Source organism: Calidris pugnax, unplaced genomic scaffold (assembly GCF_001431845.1).
Source record: "Calidris pugnax isolate Ruff unplaced genomic scaffold, ASM143184v1 scaffold153, whole genome shotgun sequence".
In the NCBI taxonomy this organism is placed as follows: domain Eukaryota; kingdom Metazoa; phylum Chordata; class Aves; order Charadriiformes; family Scolopacidae; genus Calidris; species Calidris pugnax.
Genome location: NW_015090999.1, coordinates 617,980 through 633,831, shown reverse-complemented (window position 1 = coordinate 633,831; position 15,852 = coordinate 617,980). Strand labels below are relative to the sequence as shown.

Here is a 15,852-nt window from a genome sequence, read left to right as displayed (position 1 = left end):
GAGCACTTAAATTGAAAAATTCAAAAAGCAGGTGTTCAGAATCATCATCACCAATACAGAAAGAGATCCTCAAAGCAGCGGGCAAGGGTTAAAGCTGAATGATGTTTTTGTTTCAAATCTATTCACCATATTTTTAAAATAATTGAAACTAATATTTTTAAATAGTTTGAAACCAATACAGAAAATTAGGTGGAAAACATTAATTTAGAAATGAAACTCCAGTTGTTCCAGTCCTTTAAAATTCTGAGAGGTAGAAAGCTCTGAAGTGCCTAAGCTCAGAACCATAGAACAGCTCATGTTGAAAAGGACCCCAACAGATCATCTGGTCTGAGGCACTGTGGGAAAGGGAGCCTAGATGGGATTAAGCAGCACCCTGTCCAATTGCATTTTGAAAAACCACCACCAATGGGAACTCCACCACGTCCCTGGGGAAGTTGTTCCAGTAATTAAATGTTCTCATTGTAAAAAATTGATTTCTTAGGTCAAGATGAAACCTCTCCTGGTATAACTTCTACCTGTTGCCCTTTCTCTTCTCCATATGCTCCTTGAGGAGAGAGAGCTTCTGTTTTCTTTGTAGCTGCCTTTTAAGTACTAGTGTACTGTGATGAGGTCTCCCCTGAGCCTTCTTTTCTCCAGGGAGAAAAGACCTAACTCCTTCAGTCTTTCCTCAAAGGGCAGGTTCACCAGCCCTTGGATCATCTTTACAGCTCTCCTTTGGATCCTCTCCAATCTGTCTGCATCTTTCTTGAATTGCGGGGACCAGAACAGGACACAGTGCTTCAGATAAGCATTGAGTAAAGTGGAATGATGATGTCTCTATCTCTGCTAGTAACACCCCTGTGGATGCAGCCCAGTATCTGATTTGCCTTTGCTGGTGCTGAGGTGCACTACTGAACCGTGTTCAGCTTATTGTCCACCAGCAGCCTAGGTCCCTTTCAGCAAGGTTGCTCCCCAGCCATTCAGATCCTAGTCTGCACTGGCCTCTTTGGTTATTCCATCCCAGGTGCAAGACTTTACACTCGTCTTTGTTAAACTTTATGTTATTAAATTCCACTCCCTTCACAAATGGCTCAGTATAAACAAGTCTGAAGGAGGTATCTCTAATTTTAAAGAACATGGTTAATGACAAAGCCTAATCTTATTAATCTAATCTAGCCTTTAGGCTCTGTTGATGCACACAGGGTGACCAAGTTTGAAAGCGCACCCTGATTTTGCCCCTTTTATTTATTAACATTTATCCATTGCTGGATTTATGAAGCAGTGGGTGACTGTATGTTTCTATTCTTACCATTCATGCAGTTAGTCCTACCATTCTGCCAATAGAACAATATCAGGTTTTTTTAGTTTATGGTTAGCATAGAAACTATAAAATATTGACCGTATCAGAAAGAATTGTTTCTGAAATTGTTAAACTTGCAACATGACTCATAAAAAATTCTGGCTGATATTTTATGTGATCATGTTTCCACTCCTAATAATGTAACCAATGCTTGCATCAGGTGCTCAGAAAATCTGGCAGTGAAATTGTTAAGGGTAGTGTTATATTCCATAGGGTTTATTGCTCTTTCAGATTGTATCTTCTGCAAGTAGTTACAATGCTCAAATCAGTTCTGGCATTTTGATACACACTAGAAGCATTTATTCAGCTTGAGAGTTGAGTTGCAGTTTTTAAAGAATCTTGTGAGGTTTGCAGCATGTTATGGGGACACCAAACTGCGATATATCTGAATATAAAACAAGAGCTTTATAAATTGTTTTATCACACTTCAAAGCAACATGCTAGCAGGATTGCCAAATTTTACTGCAAAACTTGCCAGTTTGGATCATGTGAAGGCAGGTGTGAGATTACAGCTGTAATAAAACTGAAATTGAATACTGGTAGCTGAATTTGTAGTAGGCAATTGATTTGATTTATATAACATAAGCCACATGAGGAGAGATATGTAGGTCAGCATCTTAGCTGGAAATGGTGGTTAGAAGAGTTGTGGTAGGTCGCTGGGAACTGCTGAATTAATACTTATTTAGCCTGGCAAATGCTGGTGCAGTGTAAGTACGTTCTGTCAGACTTATCTGGGGAGACACCATTTACAACAAGGAAAAACCTAGTCAGTTATATCCAATGCTACTTGTGCCATAAAAATCTTTGCTAAAATTAGCATAAGAACGTAGACCATATGGAGTTTCCCGGGGCAAGAATTGGTACATTAGTTGTGAGCATATTTTCAGCCTGCAAAATACTTAAGGTGTGTAAATACACAAATCAGTGATTAAACTCCTTTTAGAGTAGCAGAACAATATATTACAAAATGCAAATGGTAAATGATCCTGTTCAGGGAAATAGAGGAAACACAATCAAATATAACCTGCAGAGTTATTTCCAATCCAAGCAGTCTGTTATATCACAGATCTGTAAAAATAAAGAAGAAAAAAAATCCAAAATAAAGCACGCACCTCTTAATTAAAACAAAACAAAACAAAACCTAAAACCACCACACACCCCCTACTTTTGTCTTGAGAAAATCATGTCTCCTTTATTTGTACAAGGAGTGAACTAATGACCTGGAAATTCTAACATGAGCTGGAGGTTTAATAAGAAGAAACAGAATATGGCGATTTCTGCTTTTAATGGAAGCACACATTAAGCATACAGAAATAGCTGTTTGTCAGAGAGATTCCATTTGCCATTCCCAGGAAAGGGCCTGAGTTTTTGTCCAAGTTGTGAGCCTTTGGAGACTGCAGCCAGTTTTGGTCATTCCAAACATGTTAGGGCTTATGAGCGACAATTTCTAAAGACTTCATCTCTGCAAACTATATTTGAACCTCTTAGACCTACAAACACTCCATTAGGATGGAGCAGTGGAAAATGCTTTTGCTCTATCTGACCTGAGCCTCCAGTGCAGGAAACATAAGGTGGAAAAAAATCTTGAAGCAGAATATGAAGAATAACACAATATTTACATTATTCTTTCTTTCTAGCAAAAGGCAGGGGACAAGAGATGAAATAGAAATGTTGTCTTTAAAAAGCTAATTATAGTTTAACAAAGTTTTTGTGATGAAGGTGGATAGTTAGTATAGATGGTTTAGGAAGATACATTGTTAGGACAAGAAAGGCATGAGGTAGTGTAGAAATTGTGAGCTTTCTGATAAATGTAAGTTTCATATTTCAGCAGTCGAGAGCCTCATGAATGATTCCATCCAGTGAATTAAAAAGAAGAAACTTAATGAAAATACACATATAAGAAATAAATGCAGTAGGAATATGAATGAGTTTGTAGCAGGCAAGGTGGGAAGTAGTTTCTGTAGCAAAGAGAAAGTACGACCATAAATAAGTGAGCAAAGTTAAAAAAATGATTACTACACTGAGTTCAGTATGCTTTAATTTGTCACAATTCTCAGCATAACATAATGTCTTAAAAATCTAGACCCATGGCTGTTACTCACGAGGTACATTGCCTTGATGATTAGCGTTAGTTCAGTTGATAGTCTGGTAATTATGAAAAACAGAACAAGATAGAATAAAAAAAAATAAAATGAAGAGAGGAAAGAAAACTGAATTTTATAAAAATTCTTGAGTGCAACAGCACTAGAGAACATTATCATTATGGAAACAAACTACCACTGTGGCTGGAACTGGGACAGTAGGTCTACCCAGTGCTTTCCAATGAGCAAAACCCCCTAGGATTATCAAGGAAGGGGGTTAAAGACATTATGGATGTGGTATTTTTTTTATTATTTAACCAAGTACATGGCACAGCATCTACAGGCACAATATTTCAGCTTTTCATGTCTTTCTAACATCTAATAAAACCTCAGAACATTACTGTTATTAAAATAATTCTTACTCTGTTTTATTATGGTACTTCCACCATCGCGCTACCTGTTGAATAGCTTCAGTTTAATGTGACAGCAATGTAGAGGGTAAGGCAACCATTATTTTGCCACTATCATTTATATTTGACAGCGCTGGTTCACCAGTCCCTGTATGTGTTGTTTATGGCTTAGATGCATGATACTGAGAATGGAGAGGAATTAATTTATTGTGTTGGGAGGGCGTAGTAGACATGGGAAACAACCCTTACAATATTTTGACGGTCATGAGGTATCTCTTTTTCCTGGTTTATACAGTGTTTTATATCATGGTGCTTTTGGACATGACTGGGACTTGTAGGTAGTACTGCCTAACAGTAATGAAATGACCCTTCCTGAAGATGTATAGCTGTGAGTGTTTAGAAAGTCTTGAGACTGCTAAAAGAAATCTCATAGTATTATAGTTCATATATTACAAACTCTTGCAGAAAAAACAAATTAAGACGAAGGTGATGGGTCAGGGTTGAGGAATGACTAAATTTCAAAATAAAAGACTTCATTCCAAAATTGAAACAAAAGCTAGAATAAGGTGAGAGCAAACTGAAGACGATGTTTATTCTAAGCATCTGCAAATCTCTTTTTGATGTTGTTTTCAAAATGATGCAGCAGCTAAATGCATTATACCCCTGGGAAGCATAAATCTTAGGGCCTGATTCTCCTTGCTACATAGTAAGAATGGTGAAAAGTAGCCTTAAAGTAGGTATAAATTTCATTTAAATCTTCTTTATGGCTCAGCAGCGGTAGAAAGGAGCCTCAATATAAATGAGAATCAGGTCCCCAGTATTTATTTAACCCTTGGGCTTTGTATATCATTTTATTTGCACCTCTAAGAGATTTGCAGAGGGATTTTTAATCAGGATTCGGTGTACAGAAAGCTAAATGTTTTCATTGCCTTACAAGTAACTTTAATCATAGAGGCACATCATTCTTTTTATTTCTCAAGAGGGAATGGTAGAATTTCCTGCCTTTGTACAAACTGAGCTAAATGTTTCTGACACTCATAGTACAGTGTCAATTGGAAATTCACATTTCATGTAATAACAGACCATTTTAATTTCATGAGCTAAAGAATTGGTTTCCACTCGCAAATTGTACCGAAGAAAGCAATATTGTCAGAACTAGCACAGTGCTTCGAGAGACAAATCTACTGAATTAAATAAGAGGCTTTCATTACCTTTTACATTGCATTTCCGTATAACATAAGCATTAATTAAACTCTTCATTGCTTTCTCCTATTCAGCAGAGCACTTGCTCAGTCTGACAAGAAACGCTGCCCAACAAAAACATTGGTCACCCAAACATAGTCATTAAAATACACTTACTCAAGCAGAAGGGAAGGAAGAGTAGAAGGGGAGAATGTTTTGGTGTATTTGAGCAAGTGCGACCTATCTACAGAAATACATAATTTGTCTATTTTGGTTTTTGACAGCAAGACAGCTCTGATAACTTGTAGCAGGTCATCTCACTAGGTATTTCTCCAGGCATTTGGAATACAAACAGGAAGCAAGCAATTGTCTTTGAATTTTTAAGTATATGTCTGTTTATGAAGAAGGCTCCTTCAACATGAGGAATCACTTTTTGGCATGAGACAGTTCTACTTTTTGAAGTATCAAAACAACTCTGCAAAGTGTTTCTCCCCTCCTGTGTAAGGAATACCCAACTATGGCAAACTCGTTGATACAAAGTGTTTCAAATCAAGTAGTCAAGCCTTAAAGAGATCTTTGGGTAGCCCACCTTCCTTAACTGAAGAGACATGATGTATATTTCACTGAATTTTCACTGAATTTGTTCTGACAGGTTTCTATCTGTATTTATATATTTCTAATTCCCTTTTTTCTTGTGTTTCCAGGGGAACATTTGAGAATCTGCCCTCAGGAGTATACGTGTTGCACCTCAGAAATGGAGGACAAGTTAAGCCAACAGAGCAAACTGGAGTTTGAAAACTTAGTGGAGGAGACAAGTCACTTTGTACGCACAACTTTTGTATCCCGGCACAAGAAGTTTGATGGTAGGCTGGATATAATTTACTCATTTCCAAGGTTATGGGATTTAAAAGTCAGTTAACCATAATAAATGCCAATGTTCTTTTCTTTACAATTAGATATCAGATTTAAAATCATCAGTTTGGCTAAGATAAGGGTTAACTTACAGCTGGTATGCTTATCAGCCTCGTGAGTATTGCCTTTAATTACAATGACATCAAGAATTGGACTGTTAAACGCCTGCAGGCTTGGCTAATGTTGAAAATAGACATTAGATATGCATAGAGAGGTTTATAATTTTTGTCTCCTAGTTTCAAATGCAAAATTTAGGTTTGCAATTATGTTCACTGTTGCAAGATGAACTGTGGATCTCCCATGATTTTTATTATTGCAAAACAGGTTGTTTGTAGTCTGCCTTTCTGTAAGGCTTTAGTTTTTTCTTGCATGATTTTCTTGTGATGTACAGAGTCCCTTCGAGGGCTTCTGGCTTCCAAACACTAAGGCTTCAGTTGCATTTGAGAGAGATTGTCATGCAAACCACTTAAGCAGTATTGAACACGTCCTTTGTACCTAGAAAGAAATGGCAAGGATAGTTTGGGGTTTTTATTTGTTTGTAATCAGTACTCCAGTCTCTTCAGCCTTGGTAAGATCTTTGTAAAATCAAGGGTTTGTTGTCACAATTTACTAAATGCTTGTCTGTAATAATGAACATTAAGCAGTTTTTATGATTTACAAGTCACACTGTATTGAGTTTTTCTCATAAACTGCAGATTAGCAAAGAGTAAAAGAGCTTCACATTATTCGGTCATGGATTTATCTAAATATGAAATCTTTATTTGTGTTGAAAATGTCCCCCTGAGCATTTCCTGCATATGTGTAAGATGGAAAGGGTCTGGCACTAAGAGTTGTAACTCGGCATTGCAGAGAGGATTGCAGAGCTGCATCTTTGCATGTAGGTAGAAAGCCTGCAAACAGGTGCAGTAAAGCTGGCTAACCCCAGGTAACAAGGGTTATGCACACATGTAGGAGAATGGTAAAAAGGTTATCCCTGAGGTTGGAAATTTACTTTGAAACTCTGAGGTCACATTCAGAAAAAAAGGTGAAGTGTGTAATTCCTTAGGGCAATTCTGTATCATTCTCTTCATCCAATTAAAGATTATTTTTTTCCTAATATTGATTCTTTCAATATGACACAGAAGGGAAGATGAATTATAAAAGGAGGGAATGTGAAATGTATAATATGAGGATGAGCTGGAGAAAAGTCCCCAACAGCAGATCAGATGCTAATACTATTTAGAAAATGTCCTTACTCCTTGGAAGAACTGCAGTGTGGATGACTCTGCAGTGCTCTGCATTGTGATGGCTTCCTTTTCAAGGTGAAGTTGGAACCTTTTGCGTACTGAATGGTCAAAATTTTACTTGGCTTTGAAGGACCTAAAAAAAAATATCCAGAAGTTGTGTGCAGTATTACAAGATGAGTATACAAGTAGAACAGACATTTCAAACTGTCTATGGCACATGCAAGGCTTTTCTCTTTTTCTAGGAAAAAAAATAATTAGGATTATCACTGGTGTTCAGTGAGTAATGCAGTTTACTGAAAACGCTGGGCTCATTGACCACACAGCTCAGATGGCACCTTCTTAACTCTTTGGTAACATTATGGTTTTTTATATTGCAAAGAACTTAAGCGCATTATGGCTTTTTCAGTAGCCTGAAATTCTGTATCTTAATACTAACAGTAAGGTATATAGCTGAAAGTTCACCGACCTGTTGCAAATAACGCATTCTGGGATTCTTATGGGTCTGCTCTGCAGGAAGTTGGATTAAATTACTAAGTGCTTTCTTCCGGCTTATCATTGGTATTTTAAAGGGAATTTGCAGTGTGAAGTCCTATCAAAGAGCATTTGAACTTTGTGTATACTTTCAGTATTTTAATGCTATTCTAAAACTATTCAAAAGTTGTTCACTTATATGGAAAAACTGCTTAGTCTTTCTAGAAGGACAAAAAAAGTAGTGGAAAAATATATTCACCTAACAGGGTCTCTTTCAGTATAAAAACAGCTAGATTTGTTGCTGTTTAAAATAGAATGATGCTTGTCGGTATAAAGCAAGTATTGGATTGCTAGATTAGATAATGTCAAATTTTAACTCTTCAAGAATAATCTTTTTGTTGTTGTTGTTTAATTTGGTACTCTGGTTGCACAAGGGAGTTCTGATACATGATTCTGCCATTTGATGTTAGTACACCACAAATAACAAAAGAAATGCAGCCAATTGTTATGATTTTATGGACATTGTGTACCGAACCTATGTTTATCAAGAGCAACATATCTAAGTAATGGAATATATAAAAATTTAAGTAATGTTGAGATAGAGTGTATAGTACCGTTGCTCCCGTGAGGAGTTAATTTAGGCTAGTGTTGATGCCAACTTCTTTGGTTGTGCAGACATTTATGTAATTTTGTGAACTCTTGAATGGGACATGGAAGGTCTTGCAGATTTTGCAATATTTTTTTTCTGCTGTATCAGCCGTGTTTTAGGGTAATGTTAATCTTTGAAACATAAGACCTTCTAGGGTTGTGTGAACTCTTTGTTGAATTATGATCTGACCTTCATATGCATTCTTTCTCACTTTACGTCGCACAGCCATACACTTAAGCATAGATGGAATGATTTTATGATTTCCATTTTGAGAGGTAATTTGAGGTCTGTTTTCCTTTTCAGGATTTTGCCCCAGATTTCTATTAATGATCTAATCTACAAGAAAACTCAATCTGCTGTACTTTAAACATTATCTCATTAGTCTTGGGTAAGACACACAGAATCACAGAATGAGAGCATGGCTGAGATGTTAAAGCACCTCTGGAGGTGGCCGAGTCAGTCTGTCCTGCTCAAAGGTCAGCTACCACAGGTATTCCAGAACCATGTGCAGCCACATTTTGAGTATCTCCATGAATGGAGACTCTACAGCCTCTTTGGGAAACATGCCAGTGTTTGACCATCCTCATAGTAAAAAAGTGTTTTCTTGTGTTTATGTGGAATTTCCTGTTTTTTTGATTTGTGCTCATTACTTCTTTTCCTTTCTCTGGGCTCTGCTGTGAAAAGCCTGGCTCCGTCTTTAATTTCCCCATCAGCCATTTATACACATTGATGAGATCCCCCTGAGCCTTCTTTTCTCTAGGCTGAACAGTTCCAGCTCTCTCAGCCTCTGCCTATATGAGAGATGATGCAGTCCTTTCATCATCTCACTGCCCTTTACCAGACTTGCATTGGTACATCCATATCTCTCCTGTACTGGGGAGCACAGACCTAGACCCAGCACTCCAAATGTGGCCTTAACGGTGCTGAGCTGAGAGGAAGGTTCACCTCCCTCAGGCTGCTGGCAGCGTTCCTACATCATTTCTGTCATCATTTTACCTGAAGTGCAGTGCTTTTCAAATCTCTACAAGAACTAATTTCTGTAATAACTGTAAGCAGGAGAAGCTAAATATGAAATTCAAAACAGAGAACTTCAAAAACTATTAAACATTTTGGGACCAGCTGTGATCAGAAGAAATTGTGCTTTTTAACTGGCAATCAGTTTTTGCATCCTAAAGCTGTGTACAATCTTACTAATTTCTTATTCATTTGTCTTCCACATTTCTAAGGGGCTGTCACTGTGTTGGGACTTTTAACTACTCCATTCTTCTAGATTCACTTTTTCCAAAGTGTTTTATTCCTTATAGTATGTGAGCTTCAAAGCTGTCTCACTCAAAGGTCTGACAATAATATTTTTCATTTAGTTTCCATATTCTAGACAATAGATGTGAATTAGCACAGGTCAGTAGACAACATGAAACCAGCTGCCAGTTTTTTCTTGACTGACCCTTATGTGCAGATGTTTACATCTCTGTTGCCCACATCTGTATATTTGCCATTACGTTGCCACACTGGATGGTCATGTAGAAAAATCAGTATCTGGAATTTCACTAATGGGTGCATAAGGATCCAGAAATTCTTCTCTTGAGAATGTTGCCTAAGAAAGAAAGCCATGAAATTTGAAAAATTCCTTTGAAGCAGTAGGTGCTCAATGTTCCTAGGAAAGAATGCAATTCCTTTTTCAGCTATGAGACTTACAAAGCTTTCCAAAAACTACGAAACAGAACAAAAAACTCTTCAAGCAGAAAGGAAACACATAGGAAGTGAAGAGTTCCAACAGATACAGATTTTTCTGTCAACTCAAGCCTTTGGGTAGGACTAATCCAAATAAGCAGACATGTAATGATCAGCTGTTTCCTGTTTCTAGCAATAGACAAGCAATCATGCTCTAATTCTTGGACCCCCACTGTACACCTCAAAGCAGCTTAAAATATACTATGATCCTGGTGTAGCTGTAATAGTATCATCTTATTATCACTGATTCCCTTGTAAAGTGGCATTGCTGAGCAGCTGTTTCTCAGACAAGCCAATTTCTTTTAAGTATTGCTCCATCAGCAGCCGAAATCAGCCCTACCGGAAAGTTTTGTAATGAATGTTAATGAGGAGACAAGTAGCTGTTCAGTGACGTTTTCTCACTAATCCTTTGAATAACTATAGGAAAATTACAGCAAATAATTTTAATTTAAACTAAATAGATCTGAACCTAATAAAAGGGACACCGTCTCCTCATTCTCATTAAAAAATTACAGTAGTAGTCTTGGTAATGATGTTAAAAATGAAAGAATGTCTAAGAATAGCTGTCATGAACTTGAATGGATATGGATAGCCTTCTGTGGAACGTGTAAGGCATGATGCCATTTAAGAAAAATAACCTGAATAGCGTTAAGAACCAATCTGCAGCTGCATTGATCTATCTTACAGGGTCATCATTCCCCATGCTCCATTTTTTTACAGTCTAAGAGAACAGTGATCCATACCCATTAGTGCTGCTTGTATTTCTTACAGTCGTTACCAGCACTAGCAGTGTAAATTACAGGGCAGGAAAGAAAGTTTCAAAGATAATCTCCCAAAACAATACCTGCAAGAATAGTTACCATCCCAGACACCCTGTATTCCCTTTTTCTTTTCTTGCACAATTTATGAAAGAACTTGAAGAAAAATAAGGGTTTTGAATCTTTCCTTGATAATTCCTTGATTGATATTTCCTTGTGTTTCATGAAGCTGCTTTCCAACAAAGTAAGAACCCTTTAATGAGATGCACTCTTGTAGCTGCGTATAACTATCTCATTAAACTTGGCAAAAAAACCCATGGAAAGTAAATAAGGGAGTTCCTGGAAGCTGGAATGCGCTGAGGTTCAGTTGCATGGCCAGTGCAAATCTTCTGCCCTCTGCTTCCCAGTCCTCCCACCCTCGCTGCCCAGCCTGCCAGCCCAGCTTGAGCACACAGCTCATGCCTGGAGTTGCACTGACCTCCATGGACTTCTGCAGAGGAGGGGGAGTGCAACAGCACAGGAGCCCATTTGCACACTGGTGGTGTCCTGGTCAGCGGGTGAAGGATGGACTTTCAATAGGATATTTTTTTCATGCTTTGCTTACTTGGAATGTGAAAGGGCACTGTTTTCACAGGAAGATTTTTGTTCTGGTTTTTTGGTGGGGTTTTTTTTTCGGAAGCAGGGAATCAGAAAGGTCTGCCTTTTCCACAGAGCTGTTTTGGAGGCAGGAGGCTTCTAAGGAGTGTGGGAAAGTCAAAAAGATACAGCATAATCTGTGTACCTTATGCAACTACTCATATTTTTCTAGTGCTGCCATGTCTGAACATAAGCTTCACCAGAGGAAAGCTGCGATACCAAGTATTTAATTTTTTAGTTCTGGGCAAGGTGGTTTTGTTTTCTTTGTTAGCGTAACAAGATTTCAGTGTCGCTTTGTAATGTGTTTCCCATCAAATGCAAAATCCACTGCAGGACAGGTGGCTTTTTAAAACTCTGCAACAGTTTGACTGTTTCCGGTGCTAGCAGGGACACAGATTCCATATAATTCATCTACTGTTTTAACACACTCCATAACTTCTGCACTTGCCAAAATACAGGTCTTAAAGCAGTTAGAAGTCTTAAAAAAAAAAGATAACATCTGCTGGCTTGTAGTATGTAACTGCTTGCAAGCCTTCGTTGGACAGCTGGTGCAAGTTTCTAAACTTTACAGATTTTCTTGATAAAAGATCCCTTACCTTATATTCTAGAGGAAACATTAATTTGAAAATAAAATATTCTAGGCCTAGTTCAAATCCTATCAGAATTGATAATAGCCTAAGGAATCTGTTGGCTACTAACAATTTCAGGGTCAAATCCTGTAAAATTTGTGCTGAGATTACTGTTTAGCATTATTTCACATATTATGTCCAAATTTGTTTCTAAGTTACATTAGCTGAAAATAAATTACTAAAAAAAAATAACCAAAAGAAGAGAGGCAGCAAACCTAGAAATTTGGAAAGGACAGAAAGTCTTGGAAAGGAAGGATTGGACATTTTCCAGCCAGTGGTGCAAATTCCTGTGATCTGGTCAAATCCTGTACTGAAGGGCACCGCTGTGGGACCTGGTGTCTTCTGCATGCTCCCTGCAGCTGGAAATGCACTTTGTACATTTGGTTGACTTATTCTCTCTGCTCTTCCGCGGCTTCATTTGCTAAGTGCAGCTGGTCAGTGGAGCATGTAATCTTCTAACCAGCTGCATCAGGTTTATGACGCTGCAAAGCCAAGGACAAGCTGCTGCCCTGGAGCAGGTGGAGATGACCCACTCTTAAATGACTCTCGTTATAACACAGGTTGTCCAGGTACAGCCAAACCCAAGCAAGCTTTGAGAGGGTGGGGATCCAGTGTTTTTCCCGTTAAACGGAAAGCACAATTTGCCTTGCTGAATATTAGATGTCCACAGTGTAGGGTACTCTTGTAGGTTCCCTTGGTAGTCAATAGGGAATAATAGGTGCAAGTCATGTTAGTCTAAAGTTTACACCTCAAATAGGTCAGGAACAATCTCTCCCTGAAGTGTTTATTTCTCTGTATTGATTAGAGAGGGTGTTTAGTTCAGACACAGATGCCTATACTGTGGGCTTACTTATACATTTGTTCAGATAAATTCCACCCAAGGAAGGGACTAAAGGGGTGAAATATCTAAAACACTCTTGATGCTATGTGCTTTATTTGCTTCTTTTGCAAAAATAATCCTTTCTCTTTTTTTTTTTGGTAGTATTTTGTGGGGTAAAAGACATTAAAATATTGATGGAAGTAAGCACTATGGCAGTCAGTTATTATTTTATGCTGGTTGAAAGAAACACTGTCCTGTTGAATTCAAATTACATTTAATCTTTGCTGAAGCTCTGAATAGTATGTTTTTAATATTTTATGAAGGAAATTGTTTTCTAAACTTAAGTGTCCAAGCCTTAAAAATACTAACCCATAAGTAAAATCACTGATTTAAAAATACTAAAAATCCTGTGATTAAAGATGTTTCACATGCATATGGACAAGAATAGGATTAATAAGGACTCAGCCTCAAGTCCATAACACTGATGGAAGACATCAGTCTTCTGATGATCAGCTGTCAGAGGCTCTGCTGCCCATACCTGATTCTTACTCTGAAGGTTGGTGCTCACCTGATACACAAGGACAAAAACCACGCTGTAAGAATCAAAAATAAGGACCGTGTAAAAAAAAAAAAAGAAGCTACAAAACAAGGGTATTCATACATGGTGTCAGCACCCTGGGCAACAGCAACTGTAGCCTTATCATTTCTCATTTGTTGTCCTCAACCCTCATTAAATGCAGAAATACTGTGTTTTGCATTAATATCTTGACTGTAGTACACAGGCATTGTTGTCTTTTTGCTGCCCTTCTTCTCTTAATTATTTTGCCTCTGTGTCCAAACAACTGGGAAATTAAAAACAAACTTAAAATGGTATTTCATGAAAAAGGATCCTGGAATATTTGAAAAAAGATTTTGTGCATCTCTGCTTGTCTAAAAGACTTTTTAAAGTTTATTTTAAATTAAAGTTCTCTTTTTTTTCCTTTTACCTCTGCTCTGTGGTTTATAATAAAAATATGAAAATGGCTCTTTTTCTGGGAGGAAGGTCATAGGAATGTCACTTTTAGCAGTGAGATCTTACAGAGAGAGAAGGGAACTATATGCCTATGTGCCATAAGGATACTTTTAGAGATAGTTTAAAAGCAGGCATATTAAGGTCTACTTGTGCTATACTTAATGGTAACTATGAACATTGCATTTCTAAAACAAAGCTACCAGATCTTCAGAAAGAAGATAGGAAAGATGTGGCACATGGGTATTGCTTCTGAAGTCTTCCCTGCTTGCAATACATCATGTCTCATTCTATGCCCATAGCTGAGAGGTAAAAATAAAGACATGCTGCCTACGCTCCCATTGTGCAATCTAGATGTCTGTGTAGGTGCTGGTAGAAAGGAGTAGCCGTCGGTGCCTGTGTGGGCAGCCCCACTCGGTGCTGGTGAGGGATGACAAATGCTGTGTGGGCAGGCTGGTTAGAGTAACACCACGCTTGCAGACCAACTGTTGTCAGATGTGACACCACCGTAACTAGCGCAGTTGGCACTGGCCAAACTGCTACAGACAAAAGAAAAAGCAGATGGTCAAAATGCAAGGCCTACTGGATTGTCCATATTGCAGGATTTCTTGCTTGTTGGTACTGTGCATGAACATTAAGATACTGTTTCTGAAATCTTGGGACTTAAAAAACATATAGCTCAATAGATAGAGGCACTTATATAATTGAAATATTCCAATTTTCCTAAATATATTGGAACACTAAATTTTACTGATTGTCCGTAAATTTTTTGATGGATTCTTTTTTTTGCCTATTTCTGATACAGTACCCACTCTTTTACTTCTTGGGATATTTACATAAACTGGGATGTTTATTTCCAAATTTCCCATCTTTTCGAAACTATGCTGAAATGGTTTTTGCTTAATGTGTTTATTGTATATGCATCACATGCTCAGTTTACTCTGGAGTATGTAGAGATTCATTCACAAGCTTTATCAGAAAAAAACTCTAATCTTCTTCTAGTGGTAACCTGTGTGCTTCGTACACTCAGTTTTTTTTTCCTTTTACCTCTGCTCTGTGGTTTATAATAAAAATATGAAAATGGCTCTTTTTCTGGGAGGAAGGTCATAGGAATGTCACTTTTAGCAGTGAGATCTTACAGAGAGAGAAGGGAACTATATGCCTATGTGCCATAAGGATACTTTTAGAGATAGTTTAAAAGCAGGCATATTAAGGTCTACTTGTGCTATACTTAATGGTAACTATGAACATTGCATTTCTAAAACAAAGCTACCAGATCTTCAGAAAGAAGATAGGAAAGATGTGGCACATGGGTATTGCTTCTGAAGTCTTCCCTGCTTGCAATACATCATGTCTCATTCTATGCCCATAGCTGAGAGGTAAAAATAAAGACATGCTGCCTACGCTCCCATTGTGCAATCTAGATGTCTGTGTAGGTGCTGGTAGAAAGGAGTAGCCGTCGGTGCCTGTGTGGGCAGCCCCACTCGGTGCTGGTGAGGGATGACAAATGCTGTGTGGGCAGGCTGGTTAGAGTAACACCACGCTTGCAGACCAACTGTTGTCAGATGTGACACCACCGTAACTAGCGCAGTTGGCACTGGCCAAACTGCTACAGACAAAAGAAAAAGCAGATGGTCAAAATGCAAGGCCTACTGGATTGTCCATATTGCAGGATTTCTTGCTTGTTGGTACTGTGCATGAACATTAAGATACTGTTTCTGAAATCTTGGGACTTAAAAAACATATAGCTCAATAGATAGAGGCACTTATATAATTGAAATATTCCAATTTTCCTAAATATATTGGAACACTAAATTTTACTGATTGTCCGTAAATTTTTTGATGGATTCTTTTTTTTGCCTATTTCTGATACAGTACCCACTCTTTTACTTCTTGGGATATTTACATAAACTGGGATGTTTATTTCCAAATTTCCCATCTTTTCGAAACTATGCTGAAATGGTTTTTGCTTAATGTGTTTATTGTATATGCATCACAT

General features: G+C 37.8%; 1 protein-coding gene across 2 annotated transcripts in view; it reads left to right on the top strand.

Moving 5' to 3' along the window:
* Window positions 1-15,852, top strand: part of GPC6 (glypican 6) — an 804,821-nt gene that overhangs the window by 252,309 nt on the left and 536,660 nt on the right. For both annotated transcript variants that reach the window (XM_014955517.1, XM_014955516.1), the window contains exon 2: window positions 5,717-5,875. In XM_014955517.1, coding sequence (XP_014811003.1) covers window positions 5,717-5,875 — 159 coding nt within the window. The remainder of the gene's footprint in view (window positions 1-5,716; window positions 5,876-15,852) is intronic.